The 15,544-nt window shown below is 40.7% G+C and overlaps 1 protein-coding gene across 2 annotated transcripts in view; it reads left to right on the forward strand.

Moving 5' to 3' along the window:
- PPARGC1A (PPARG coactivator 1 alpha) overlaps positions 1-15,544 on the forward strand; it is a 466,423-nt gene that overhangs the window by 161,658 nt on the left and 289,221 nt on the right. The window contains exon 1 of one of the 2 annotated variants that reach the window (XM_082389214.1): positions 5,463-6,272. The exons of the other annotated variant lie outside the window; for it this stretch is intronic. Coding sequence (XP_082245340.1) covers positions 6,204-6,272 — 69 coding nt within the window. The 5' untranslated portion in view covers positions 5,463-6,203. Of the gene's footprint in view, positions 1-5,462; positions 6,273-15,544 lie in introns of those variants that run through there. 2 annotated transcript variants of the gene reach the window in all.

The raw sequence follows: 15,544 nt of genomic DNA on the forward strand, positions 1-15,544 counted from the left end.
TCTCATTCACTCATCCTACTCATAAGATCTACCTTCCCACTCTACTCGTGAGTCTATTGGTTATAACTTCTGGGGGCTTATGACTTTCAGTTAGTCTTTCAAGTAATCTCTTTCAAGGAAGTATTCTGTAATTCATCTCTGCTGTGCGTACCATTTGCTAAGGCAACGCTCTGTGTCTGCGGGCTCTTTCGATGTCCAGGATCTCACAAAGTCAGGAACAGTATATAAACATACTGGAAGGGGAAATATTATTTTTATATTGAATTGGAAGGATGATGTATGGAATGTCTTCACCTGGTTGGACTTAGATTTGATTCTTCTCAAGTCAGCGACAGATTCATATGAGGTTCTCATCTGTATGTTGCTTTTTATTACATTATTTTGCTTCGGGCTCAAACATATCAAAGTGATTCAGACACTGTGGATGAAATCATCTGATTTCCATCAATAAAAGTCTACTAAATCCTTTCGATTATAGGCAGTCGGTATTATTACACGGTTATAGGAAGACATGGGGATGCTGTGCACTAATTAATAGGAGTCTACGTGGCTCAGATTTATACAATGATTAATGTTTATAGTTAGAGCCAGGCTGTTTCTCGCTTAAGTGATATAAGTAGATTTAGGTATTGAAATGGATTCTGTTTCTTGGTTTGAATATTTGAGTCTATTGCTTTCTATCTCTGTTCACGAGGAGTCGATTAAGAAAAGATCCTTTCTAGTTTACCTTCTTATTCCGTATGATTGAAAATGGTTGTTGACTGATTAATCACGTAAGTTGATTAAGTTGGGGGATCATAAATCATATACCTACACAAAAATTTGACTTTTGCTCAAAATCCATATAAATGCACATTTATTCCTCAGTGTATTGCTGTGGAGCTAAGGCCTTTTCTCTAAGTAGGGGTCCACAGAGTGGAATTTTGGAGTCTTTTTTTTGTGTAAGCTATATCCCTGGAGGAACCTCTACAAATTCCAGTTTCAATTTCTTTAAAGTGAATTAAGAATTTTAAGGCAGTGACCAGTAACCTGAGTAGAATCTGTGCAGACCTTTATAATCCCTGCCCCTGCAACAACAATATTTTTAAAGCAACTTTTCTTTATTGGGTCTTTCCAAAGCATTTGACTAGTTTCATGAGAGCAACAACTCCTTTTCCATTGAAACTCATATTTTATAGCTATATTATTTAATTAAATTATGTAATTACATTAACAGGCACAACTGGTATAAATAGGGTTGGGAACAAACACAAATGAATCTTGATAAGCATACAACTCAGCCACATGGGAGCCAAAGCACATAGGTGCACAAGAGAATATTCTCCTAGCCACAGTGCTTTATTTTCCACTGTCCTGTGGGCATCACTGTAGTTCAGTGTAGATATTTTACAGAGGGAATGATTAGCATTAATTATTCCAGTGAAACAGTGAACTGGAAACCAATGTTCTATTTTTTTTCTTTCCAAATTATGACTGCACTACCAAAGTTCATCCTTTTCAGATTTATCACTCTTATGACACCTGTTTTTGTTTGTTTGTATTTATTTTGTTTTGTGAGAGTTAATATCCAGACACCTCTGGTGTTGTGGATTTGATACATTATTGTCGTTTTTTTGTGAAGCAAAGTTCTGAAGGTAAACACCTTACTATTAGCTTCTAATAAAAATAGAGCAAAAACAGAAGTAAAAGTTTGTGGGAAAACGTCTTGGAAAATTTCATTGAGAATGGATTTAAAGTGAGAATGTATAATAAAATGGATGGTAGGAACTCATAAAAATTCTAGCCCAGGTGTTAAGTGAAAGTGTGTACAAAATCCTGTTGGTGGGTGAAAGACCATCAGTTCCTTCCACACCTGGGGACTCCTTGGCTCTGTACTTATTTTCATCAATGTCCTCCTGCTCTCCCCACCCAGGCTTTCTTTCATTTTCTCCTCTAGACCAAATACCTGCATCCCATAGAGCAGGTGAAAGTGCCATATTCTGCCATCATAGAACTCTGTGGAATGTATGGCTTCAGTCACTTAGAAAACTCTTTATTTTCTAGTCCTTTGATTCTTAAAAATGAAGTATTAACCCGTATTTATTCTATAAGTTAAAGGAATTTTCCTTAAAATCAAGGGAGGATTGACTGATGCATTTTGTAGAGATGTTTCCTTTTTTATTTTTTTATATAACTTTTCCTTAAGGAAAATGTTACAAATTCTAAAACTCATTCTATTTCTTATTAGTTAGCATATTCTCAATAAGCTGCTTATATTGAAGGAAAAATAGTGATTTGCCAGCAATCCTTGGCATGTAGACGCATCACCCCAATCTCTGCCTTCATTTTCACATGGCTTTCTACCTGTGTGCATTTGTCTTTGTGTCCACATTTTCCCCTTTTTATAAGAACACCAGTCAGGTTGGATTAAGACCCACCCTAATGACTTTGTTTTAGCTTGATTACCTGTGTAAAGACCCTGTGTCCAAATAAGATCACATTCTGGGGTTCTAGGGGTAGGATTCCATCCTATCTTTTTGAGAAGACACAATTCAACTCATGACACAGGGCATAGTTTTTAGCATTTGCATTTGCAAAACATTGAGAAAAAAAAGAAAAAAGACTCTCCCAGCGGTGTCCCAAAGCAGGTTTGAGTTTGTGTCTTGAAATGTCAGCGTTGCAATTTGGCTAACGTGTTATATATGCTTTCCTTACACTTTATTTTCATAGTTGAACCTTCCTTTAATGAAAATATTTACAAAGAAAGAAACAAAATGAATTCTTTTTTGATTGCTTGATTTAAGAATCATGAATAAAAGCTATGCTATTTAATAAGCTCCCGTATTCCTGTATGTTCTCATTATGTTTACATTTTGAAGGCGTGTACTTTATTTTATCAGTAGTGAATTCATACTGAGCTACATTTAGTATTTGAGGCTTCATTTTGCTTTCATTAATTTCCTTGCTAAATGATAAGTGGCATTAAAGTCATGCTATTCTGAGTTTGCTTTCCGAGACAGAGTGACGCTGCATTATTGAACACTTTTACCCTTCCTTTTTAAAATTCATATTTCTACATCATCTATGGAAATTGCCACACTTAATGCTACTATCTTATGAGCAGGAAAAACCCAGGCTGTAAAAGAAGGAGGAAATAGTGGATTATGTGGGACGTGGGTAGAACAGACTGACTTGTAATGGAATTTATTTAAAATAAAATAATATTGCAGACTTACTCGATGCTCATGATAATGCTCTAGTGAGATTATTTCATTTGATTCTTATAATGACTCTATGGTAAGGACAGTGTATTGGTCAGGGTAGGCTAGGTTACGCTGTGGAAACAAATAACCCTGAGGTTTATTTCTTGTTCACATAATGCCTGTTGTTTGTCCAGGTGACTCTCCAGGACAGCTGTCCTCCATGAGTTGGCTCAGCATTCTAGTCCGCTTCGATGTTAAGGCATGTCTTATCAACATATGCAATCACTGCAGTAGGGGAAGAGTTGGCTAGGAGCCAAGAGCTGGTGATTAAGGTCTCCCTCTGAGAAGTGATAGCCATCACTTTTCTTACATGTTATTGGCCGAAACAAGACATGTGATTAAGGCTAATTTTAGGGGGTTTAAGGAAATGCCATCTTGCTGTGTCCCTCGGACAAATGGGAATCAGATATTGATGAACAAAAATATGCTTGAGACAATAATACTTCCCTTTTACAGACATAGAAACTAAGGTTCAGAAGTATTAGGTGACCTGCCTAGGGATATAGAACCAGGTAATAATGGAGCTGCTACTCACACCTTGGTCTGTCTGACTCCAAAGGCTATCTGTTCAACCACTTTGTGTACTGCCTTCCATAAGAACTGAGTCAGCTACCTTGAAGATGATGTGATTCAACTGGTAAAACTAATTGCCCCCAGTTTTCCTTATGGAGTGCTCTTGATAGAATTTAGAGGAAATGGGGAAGAACAGGTGATTGGTGAGGCTTCCATTGAGTCTAGTCTCTGGGGAAATTTTCTGGACCCTTTCTCCTCTGGCCTTTCTTTCTTACCCTTCAGGGTAACCTCTGAAGAAGCATCTGAATATTATGGATGAAAGAGAGGAGGTGAGCAAGTAAAGGAGCGATTTTGCATTTCTCTGCTTTGCTAGAGGTGGAAGGTACAGTCTTGTAATTATTAAAGGGATAACAATGTCAAGTTAGGCCTGTATGGCAATTTGTAGCCTACATAACATGTTCATATATAATCTGAAGATGAGAGCAAACCTCAGTGTACTAATTGACTGTGACCCATATCAGTGAGGTGCGGTTGTCAAAATAGCCAATGGGGCCTGGGACTGCATCAGTGAAAGGGACTGACTAACATAAAGTAGAGGTGGAGAACGCAGGCCTTGGGGTCACATCTGGGCTACCCTCTGACCCATCACCTAGACAAATATCTTTGTCTGTCTTGGACTTTTCACTGTAAATCAGGAGCAAAATGATGACTTCACAGTATACTCATAAAGGATAAATGATGTAAGGTAAATAAAGTACTTGCAATACCGGGTGTGTAGGTCCATGCTCAGTAAATGCTGGCTGCTCTTATTATTATGTTGGTTGTTAGTGTGAGGATTTTTAAAATAAAGCATGTGATTATTAGGCTCTATGTGCAATGATAGACCATAGCGGGGATATTACAATCACTTCTGGAATATTAGAATCACTATCACTAGAGATAGTGAAATATATTTTGAGGCTGGCATCCAGGATGGAGAGTTTACCTGAAACCATCTTCCATGGTTTGCTGAAGAAACTAGCAAGATCTAACTTGGAAAAGAGACACTTTAGCAGTGGTTTGAGGGCATGGGCTGCTACTGTCTTTGGATCTCTGAAAGGTTGTCCTACGGAATAGGCTGTAGTATTCTTTATGGAATTAAGAAACAGTACAGCCATGGAAGTTGCAGGGAGAAGGATATCAATTCACTGTGGGACAGAACAATTAACCATGGAATTGGACTGTCTTGGGAGGTAGTGAGTTTACTGTCATTGGTGGTAAGAACATTGTTCACATGGGTATTGGCAGGATCTTGGGGATTCAGGCATCAGCTGAGTGATTAGATTAGAGAAACCTTAAATGATACTCAACACTGAGTTTTGTGATTCTAATCCTGGCCACTCAATAGAATCATCCAGTGGGATTTAAAAAAATATAGCAGTGTCTTGGGCCCTATCCTAGACCAATTAAATCAGAATGTCTAGGGGTGAGGCTCCTGTAACAGTATTTTCACAATCTTTCCGGTTGATTCTGTTGTGAAGCCAAGTTTGATAACCACTGTTTCAACAGAAAGAAGCAGGTGCCATTGGCAGTAGTGCCTCTCTTAAAACTGTAGGTGATCAGTTTTGAAGAGCAGGAGGGAGTATCATTCTGTGTGAGAAATAGTAATGGAACAGGGCACAGTTTGGTTGGGTTTGGCTTCGTTGAGCTCCAAATATTGAGAAGTCCATCCAAACTGAAGCCTCTGGTCATTTTGGCTAATGGTTTGGGTAAAGGGTTGAGGTCCATGTTCAGTTTAAACGCCTGCCACAGAACTTCCTAGAGGGGGGAGACCAGAGACTGTAGACACTCAGGATTCGACTATAGGAAAAGTCTATTTTCCCCCAAAGGGACTTGCTATTATTCATGTTTACTGGCTGCTGAGTGATTCATCCGGTGTTGAGGGAGATGTGCTCACATGAAATGTGTTGCTTCTATGTAAAGTAGCTTATTTCTTCTAGGATACTCCGGCCCACTGATGCAACCCTGCAGAACAATGCAAATCCTGCTGTGAGAGTGTGTGTGTGTGTGTGTGTGTGTGTGTGTGTGAGGAAAAGACAGGTGCACACATAGATATGCATATTTCTAGGTCATAGAGCATGCCTTCACACTTCCCTCCTCTGACCTTTATGCCAGAAACATAAGAATGACCCATTGTCCACTGGCCCTGGAGCTTGGTTGTTCCTAATCTCTGGACGCTCAGTGGCTGAGCTGGCCTCTTGCCTGGCCGTTTGGCAGCTGTCAGGGTAGCCCCGTGTATCCCAAATTTGTTCCCGCGTGGCTTCTTCCTGCCTGATCCCTCATCCTCTGGCATGGCATTTTCTCCATGACAGTCTGCCCCTGAACTGCCCTCGCTGCCGCTTTGGTAAAGGCTTGCAACGAAAGAGTAACAGCCACTGGCGAATCCAGTTTGTGCAAGCAGCACCAGCAATGGATGAGACCTCCCCCAGGCTGGAAGAAGACTGGAAAAAAGGACTTCAGCGAGAAGCGAGCTGGCAGGTAAGTGATGTCCTCAGCCCCAGATGGACCCAGAGCTCTCTCTCAACTCTTTTAGCTCAAGTCTGGGTAATTGACATCAGTCTGTTTGCACAAATGCATTATCTGCAGACACATCCATTTGGGAAAAGTCATCATTAGTTTTCATTTCTTTGTAAACCATGCAAATAAGATTCCAAATGAATTTCCTCTAGATTCTTGAGCAAGCTAATAGAGTTTTACAAATCTATAGATGTTGCTAAATTTATACTTTCTTAATAAAGCCCCTTGAATTAACAAGTTGCAGGTGTATATCAAAGGAAGCATGAAGATTTGGTTTGTGTGAGTTCAAGTTCATTGCAACATAAAAATTTAATACAACACCTGTCACCAGACTTACTTTATAGTGTTATAGTAGCTTGGAATAAGGGGCTTGGTTTTAACCTATTTTAATGAGGTGACCATTCTTTTAATGCGGCTTGCGTGCCTTTCTTATTTATGCTGAACTCATAATAGGTAGAAGCTCTGTGGTATGCAGAAAGTTCAAGCTAAAGGATTCATTTTGGTGTAGAGGCAGTTTTCATTAAAATATGCAAAGCAATAATGTTTATACGTTACAATACCTATTTCAAATTAGCAAAATTATATGCTCCTGTCTCATAAGCTGCCAACTGAAATCCCTTCCTAAATCCTGTTGAATGGCTTTGATTACTCTTCTTCACATTACACATTACACACCTCTAATGCATATGTTTACGCATCCACTCCATTGCCATTTAATTAGACAACAATATTGAAGAGTGATGCCAGAGGTTTGGTGTTTTTTTTCTAATGCTGCTCCTTATGGAAAAAGAACACTTCCGTGCATGAAGCATTTCTTATGGGTGGTGTTGGATAAAGTGCAACTGTGATTTTCCATTTTGTCTATAGCAGACAGTTTCCTACAAAAATGGTGATTCAGGATGAGTTGATTTTCAACATCAATTTTTAAAAATTGTCCCTTTTTATAAAAGGAGGGAAACTTTTCATAAGAGTCTCCTTTGCGATTGAAATTTCAGTGAAATGTAATACTGATATTGACAGGTATGTTCTGTTCTAAGCCATGTGATGTTAAGTAAGGAGCTTCAGAAAATAACCTCCTCCAGCCTGTCATGAAATTGGAGTCCTTCCACTTTGAGTGGGAGTGTTATTTAGGAAGCAGGAAGGCATACAAATAAATCTCTGCATGCTACTTTGAGAATGTCACGTGGTAGGTCCCCAGGGGTTCCAAACAAATATTCAGATATTTTATGGTATATTGATGTGACTTTCGGATTTTTGTCTTTTGTTTATGTGTTTTCCTTTAGAGAGTTGGCATCTTATATATAGTCTTCATTTCAAAGGAGGAGGAAGGAAGGAAGCATGTGAGGAGATGACTCAGAGATCTCTGTGGACAAAATATTTAAACTAGGAACATGAAATCCAAATGTTTCTGTAAAAAAGCATGTGTCCTATCAATGGTAGCGTCCCATGAACCTTTAGGTTAGTCATTTCCCAAAAGGCAGATAATGAAAATGTTCTCTCTGCTCCTTGCCTCCAAAGATGTGATTGTGTTCAAGTTGACCCTTGCCATTTCCATTATGGTAACCGAAGCTCTCCCTATAGCTCCTGGAGGTCACGGTTATGGGAAGGACATCCCAGCCTCCCATTTGGCCTCCCTGACTCTTGGCCATGCGTGGCATTGTGTGTCACGGTGTGTCAGCCCCTGCTACTCTGCTTCTGGAGCTCTACCCACAGTGAGGCCTGCCTGCTGCCCACCCTGTCCAGCCATCTGTGTTGCCATGCTGGGTCCCCACATGCACGGAGTCACCCCACTTCAGCTGATACTTAAGTTGTCCCTAAAGGAGGCAATGAAATTTGATGGCATTAGATGTAAGACCTTTGTCGTGAGAGTGACTTCTTTTGACCCTCCATGGTAGTGATGGAGTTGGGGACAATTTAAAAACAAACTGTGATTGATACTGAAACTTCAATTTAGCTTTAGTACTACATTTCTTGTAGAAACTGATTCAATACTTCTTTACCTAACTAACTACTATTTACCAATCACAGTGTTCCATGTGTGTGTGTGTGCGCCCGTGCACACGTGTGTGCATGTGTGTGTGTGTGTTGAACAGGATCGCATCTTTGGAGGCAAGGAGCAGAGAGAACATTTTCATTATCTGCCTTTTGGGAAATGACTAACCTAAAGGTTCATGGGACGCTACCATTGATAGGACACATGCTTTTTTACAGAAACATTTGGATTTCATGTTCCTAGTTTAAATATTTTGTCCACATACACACACTCCAACATTCCTAAGAAGCCTAGAAGGTACATATGATTACCCCCTTTTACAGATGAAGAAATTAAGACCTAACCTGTCCAAAGCCATCCAGTCTTCAAGTCCAGTCCTGTTTGACTCCAGTGCCTGTGGTTTTCCCACTTTGCTGTACCATCTGAATTGAATTTTATCTCATTTTTTATCTAATGGAATAATAGCTTATGAGCAGCTGTGACGTGGGCAGGCAGGAAGAAAGAGAAAGAAAGGGAAAAAGCGTGACGATCTTCTAATGGAATAATCAATCTCTGAATCATTAAGACTTTAATAAAATGTTTTTTAATAGTTGATTTTTTTAACCCTTACTCTCTACCAGGCACTAAGCTGCATTTCTAATTCTTACAAGTACTCTGACAGATATTATTTATTCATCTTATACAGATGGGGAAACTGAGGCTCAGCTCAAGGAAACTGAGGAACATGCTCAAGGTTACATACCTACTGAGATGACGAAAAGAGATGTGGGCCCACTCAGACTGGCCCCAAATCCTGTACTCTTATACAAGGCTGCCTCTCAGAGTGTATTTTCAAATTACGTTTTGATCATACATATTTTAACTATCTCATCTCACAATGTTGTGATGGGATTTGGTCCTTGAGAAATCCCGATAGTGTTTTTTTTTTTTTGTAAATAAATTAAGAGTTGGGCAAAAATGCCTTGCTCACTCATTTCTCCAGAATGTATTTTAATTGGATGCTGTTTGCCTTAAATGAACCAGCTTACCCATGGAGTTGAAAATGAGCTAGATGCAATTTCTAGAATCAACTGTAAATCTAAAAATCCTTTTAAGCTTATAACCTGTACCGGAAAACCAACAGCAGCTGTGTCAGGGTTAATGCTCCTGTTGCCCATGGCCCACTTCAGCTCTGGGAGAAGCTGGGAACCAAAATGGCAGGGGCTTCGGCCACCAAGTAACCATTGGGCTACTGGCAAACTTACTTAAGGCAGCGCCTTTGCTTCTTCACTTGTAAACTGAGGTGATTATGCTTGAGTAGGGCATTGGAGAGAGGATGGGAGGAGACACCAATGCTTCATTGCTCTGGGCAATGGTCAGTTGAAAGACATTATGGAGGGGCAAATGGCTCACTTCTGGGTAATGTTTTATCTTGGGGTGGTTCCCTTGAAAATAACCATTGTAATAGTGGTGTGGCCATTGTGAACTCCTCTGTCAATGTTGTCTGTCTGTGTCCATCTCCCTCACAAGAAGACAAATTCCTCAAGGGCAGAGACACATCTCGTTTGTCTCTGTGTCTCTGCCCTTAGCACTGAGCCTGACACACACTTAACCCTGATGATGTTTGCCTAACTGAAGGGAATTGCAAATTTGATCTGGAAAAAAGCTAAGGTGTAATGTGGCCCCAAGGCCCTGATTTTAGACTTGAAGAACTAAGGCTGAGCAAGGCTGACTGAGCTGAGTTCTACTGCTGGTTAGTGAGGAGCAAAGATGGTAATCTCCCTGTTTAGCTTTCTTCTGTTTCCCTGGATCGCTTCTCCATGAAATTCCAATGTCTCAACTTTCCCACCTGTAGAATTGGAACTAGAATATATTATCTGTGTCTGTTTAGATATCTTTATTTATCATGGTACCCATATCTGACAGGAACAATGGCATAAAGGTTAAGAACATGGGATCTAGAGTCAGACTTCTGGGTTCCAACCTTGGTGTCATCAATTTCTAACTATGTCACACTGGTAACATTTCTAACCTCTCTGTGCTTCAGTTTCCTCACCTATAAGACAGAGATAATTATCCCAGCTACGTTCTAAGGTTGTTGTGGGGATTAAATGAGTCAATTCATGAAAAGCCCTTAGAAGAATCCTTCAGTTAAGTACTGTTAATGCCCCATAGTGTGCAGTATATGTGTCATCTGGATCTATTACCTATTTAATGAGATCAGCCATTTAGCATTTTTTTGAATAGGTACTGTGTGCAAAGCACACCCATACTTATGTGAGTGAGACAGTGACCGGAGACATTGCCCTTGAACTTGAGGTCATGGTGGGGAGAGCACAGCAGGTCATCATGATTATAGAATAGCCACAGAACGCTCCGTGTATCACGGAAGCACTGAGGAGTGGCCTCTGATCCGTCTAAGGGGTTCCATGGAGGGGGTGATACTGGTGCTAATTAAACAAAGAGAAGGACTTAAGCCAGACAAAGAACTCGGAAGAGTGTTTAGGCCAAAATAAAGAACATATCAGAGGCAGGAGGAGCCAGTTGTCTTTTGGTGCCAGCCTTTCAGGGTGAGGCAGGAGTGATGCAGATAAGGGGCAGGAAGGAGACAGTTCCTGCATGGTCAGACCAAACAGCTTCAAACAGCAGTGGAGAGCCATCGATGGGCTTTAAACAGAGGCATAAGATAGGGATCAACATTTTTTAAAGACATCATTCTGGCTTCAGTGTGGAAGATAAATTAGACTGTAACAAGACTAGAGGCCAGAAACCCAGTTAAGAAGCTGCTTCACCACTTTAAATGAGGGCTGGCAGGACTGTGGAAGTAAGATGGAGATGGAAGGGTAGATTCGGAAAAATCTAGAGGACAGGGGCCTCTGGATTTGGTGATCGATTGATGCAGGGAATGAGGGTGTTGAGAGTCCAATGACTCTTTAGGGTGGCTAAGTGGATATCAGTGACATCACCTGAAAAGATTGCCAGAAAAGAAGGTGGTCTCTCGGCTCATGATGGGCTGGATAATGACTAACAAAATAGTGGAGGAGAGTTATAAGAAATATGAATAATATAGTGTTTTATACCAGAAAGATAAACAAAACCTCATGAGGACTCAGAAAACCCAGAGAAGGTAATAATATCAAGAATACTGAACAATTACCAAGAGCTTACTTTGTGCCAAGAGCTGTTTTTTAAGCATTTGTCATATGAACTCACAGAATCTTCACCATCGCGGCATTAGAGAGATACGAGTCATATCCTCATGGTGTAGGTGTAGGTGAGGAAGTTTCAGAGAGGTTAAGATCACTTAACCAGTCCCTGGAGCCTAGGCCAAAGCAGCCTGGATCCAGAGCTTGAAAGCACTTAGGATTATGTCCGTTTGCATGGAGCTAGGGGCCAGGGATGAGTTCACAGAGTAGATGACATTTGAGCTGGGTTTTTAAGGAGTGCAATTTGCAAGTAGTGAAACCCTGAGTTAGAATCCGGGCTCTGCTGCTTCACTGGTGGTGGAGATGCTCTACTCGGGACAGATAGAACAGTCTCTTGTATGTGTCTCTGGGTTCGATGGGTCCCCTAAGGTTATTGGCCTGAGTTTCTCAAGGTGGGACAGGCCAACTTCATAGCTCCCAAAAGAGGTTGCATATGGTGAAGGAGGCCTCTAGCAAGGCCAGTCCAGTGCCCAGCAGTCCGTGATGTTGGGAGATGATAGGCCTGGAAACTAGAGGGCCTGACTGGGGAGGGACAACTAGACTTAGATGTGTGACCTCAGGCAAGTCCCTCTTCTGAGATGTTTCGTCCTCTTTAAACAAAACAAAATACCCACTTCCCAGGTAAAATAATGTGTGTTTAAAAGAATTTGTCTAATGTAAAGCATTAGACAGAATGTAAGATTTTTATCTCTAATAACAGAAAATAAAGTAGAATTGTATCTCTGAAATAATACCAAATACAAAAATAGCTTCATGTTACTCTCTACCTTCCCTTCCAATTCCATTGCTATTTTGTGTTTCAGTTTCCATGTAGGAAGGGAAAAAAGTATGTGTGAGGTTGTTTCCTCCTCTCAGGAAAGGATTCATTTCTTTATGTTGGATACACCTTACATTGGTATCGATGGAATAGTGGTTCGTATTTTGAGTTTACGTGATATTTAGAGAAATCTGCTTCAAGATACTAATGTCATCTATCAAATGAGCAAACTGTGATGATGGGGTAAAAGCATTACCCGAGGATATAGACTGACCAGTTCTAACTTTATGTCAGGAGTATGATGGACCTAGCAAGAAATGGTTTGAATGTAGAAACTGTAAGAGTTTAGGTTTATCAGAAAACAAGTTCTGTTTTTCTTCTATTGTTACATTTCTGGCACAGTAGTATGTTTGAGAAGACCTCTTTTTCTGCTGGTTATAATTTTTTGTTGCCTTTTAAATTATTTGGGACTCATTCATTCATTCATTCATTTGGTCCAGGAAGGTAAAGTGACGTATTTCTTAGATTCAAATGTCATCGATTTATAAGGCTCAAAGAGACCTTGAGATGACATGTCATTGTTTGTTTTCACCCTCTGTGTTCCTCGCTCTGAGCAGAAGCAAGTCCAAAATGCTGAAGACAGATGACCTTCTATAGCTTCTGTCCATAACTCATCCCTGGGTCTAACAAATGATTCTTAAGCTAAGGGAATTCTTCCTTGTGGTGGATTTAAACCGCTCCCATTGCAGCTGAGGACAGTACCTGCTCCTTCATCCTCCCTGGAGGTGGGGAAAAACAGCTCAGTCACTGTCCTCAGGAATCAGCCTTCCTGGCCTTGAAGATCATTATGAAAGCAGCCTTCAGCTTTTGCTTCTCAAGGCTAAGCAACTTAAATCCTTAGGTATAATTCTTCATTTCCATCTTCTTGAGTTTCTGTGAAGCTTCTCCAAATCTGCTCATTACCTTTAGCTTCTTTTTTTTTTTATACAGCAGGTTCATATTAGTTATCCATTTTATACATATTAGTGTATATATATATATACACTAATTATCTTTAGCTTCTATAGTCTAGAACTTTTCAAGAGGATCTAGCCAGGGCTAACCAGTAGCGGTCATCTGCTCATTTATTTAATCAGCTACTGCACATTTATTGAGCTCCACGTTCTAAATACTAGACCTCTGGGCAAAGTCCTGAGGGTACAAAGATAAGTAAAAACAGCATGAGGTAGCACTAAGAGCCAGGCTCGTATCATGGATCACTACTTACCAGCTGTATGACCTTGAGCATGTTACTTAAACTCTATGTCTCACTTCCTTCATGGGCCAAATGAGATAATGATAGTATCAATAATCTATCTCATTGGTTTGTTGTGAGGATTAAATGGATAAATACATGTAATGCACTTAAAAATAGTGGTCGACGCATAGTTATGGTCATGTAACTCCTTGTTAAAGAAAATAAAAATGAAATAAGATGCAGATCCTGCCCTCTAGTTGAACCCACTCTACTTGGAAGGATGAAAGAATAAATAGTCAATGACAGTTCAGTATGTTCGATGCTCTGGTAGCAGTTTGAGCATGTGGGATGCAGGTTTGGAGGAGCAAAAGGAATCATGCCCCAGGGCATCAGGAATGGCTTCATGGTTCAAGGAATGTGGACTGTTGGATGCACGTCTTAAATTCACATATCGTTGACATAAAAGGCTGGGAGAGACCTTGGGATGACATCTCCTTGTTCATTTTCACCCTACAGATGACTGAGTTGGATCTTAGGGGAAGAGTAAGGGCTTTGTAGGTGGTAAAGAGGGTGAAAAGTCACTCTGGTCAGAGGGAGGCTTGTGAACAAAGAATTAGAAGAGTAGACATTTGGCACATGTTTGAAAGATGGAGGGTGGCTTGTTGTGTCAAGGGGTGTGATGGGCAGTGATGCTGGGAGAGGCTCTTCCATCTGGGTAGCTTCAGGTTGTGAATGGAGCAGGAGGCCTTGCTGAGGCATTTGCCATATCCTTAACCTAATGCATGCTCATGGGGCTTTATTTTAAAAAGTTGTAGATGTGTTAGGGAGGCTGCCACAGCATTTGATGTCTCTCTTCTAGGAGTTTTCTTACATTGTCTTGGATCAGAGTTATGTATCAATCCCTAGAGGCCAGAATCTGAATCTTATTCATTTTCCTATTTCTCTCAGGGCCTAGCATAGTACCAGGCACGGGGCAGGCTTAAGTCATGTGTGTTGAAATCAAGTTCGCCGTGTATAACCAGTGCCCTCATCTGCCTGTTCAAGGACAACCAATTGTGCTTATGCATGAATGAACACACGCTAATAAATGCATCCAGGGATTTTACAGTTTTCAAATTTGACTCAATTTCGAGCACCTCTTGGGAAGGGAATAGTTTTGTGTAAAACCCCAAAAACCAATACGAGAAACAAATTCTCCCTGTGGTGTCTCTGCCTTTTACATTCGGCATCCTGTGCTCCTGTGTGCCACATTCACGGCTGATTATTCTGATGGGGGCCCAGTGAACATTGACTTTAAGTCTTAGACTCTTCCCTTCTCGAACTCTTTCTTGAGCATTGGCTTACATAGGTCACAATCCACGCTGATGTTGGCTACAGAACATTCGAGCTGTAAAGGGCAGATCTTAAAAGAAGGTTGAGGGGGAAAAAGCAGCTCTGGACTCTAAAGAGACAAATGTGTTTTACATCAAGTTCCCCTGTTGAAAAAAAAGGCCAAAAGAAGTGAGAAATACTCAAGTTGTACCAGCTGGTTGAATGCAGTGATTCTCACTTAGGGCGCAAAAGCCACAATTTTCTATCTAATTCACTCCTCAATCACTCCATGGCCCCTGTCTCAAGCTCAATTTAAGTTCAGTCCCCAGTACACGGAGCCACTGTACAGTGTATAAAGAAATGACTGGCCAAAGGGACTGAGGGGAAGACGGAGCCACGTGGTGACCAAAGCTAAGTTACCAAGTAGTCCTGGAATCACGCAACATCTCTCCCTAGTGCCTCTCTCAAAGTCCGTGTAAAATAGGTCATTTCTCCTTTAGACTTTAAATGGTAATTATCTCCGCCTGATAGGCTAATCTGATCAGACATAGCCTGATGCTTCTGGTCAAATGCTCACCACATATATTGGGGAAACAGACAAATTTACTGGAGACTCTGGGGGTAGTGCCTGGATTGAAAGTTTGCTGCCTCCAGGGCTTTGAATCGAAATGGAAACGGGCCGGCTCTCTGCAGAACTCTATTACTGTTGATGACCGTTTGTCTTTTTCAGAGGAGTTCGGGTGAGCGATA

Source organism: Balaenoptera borealis (assembly GCF_965194805.1).
Source record: "Balaenoptera borealis genome assembly, chromosome: 4".
In the NCBI taxonomy this organism is placed as follows: Eukaryota; Metazoa; Chordata; class Mammalia; order Artiodactyla; family Balaenopteridae; genus Balaenoptera; species Balaenoptera borealis.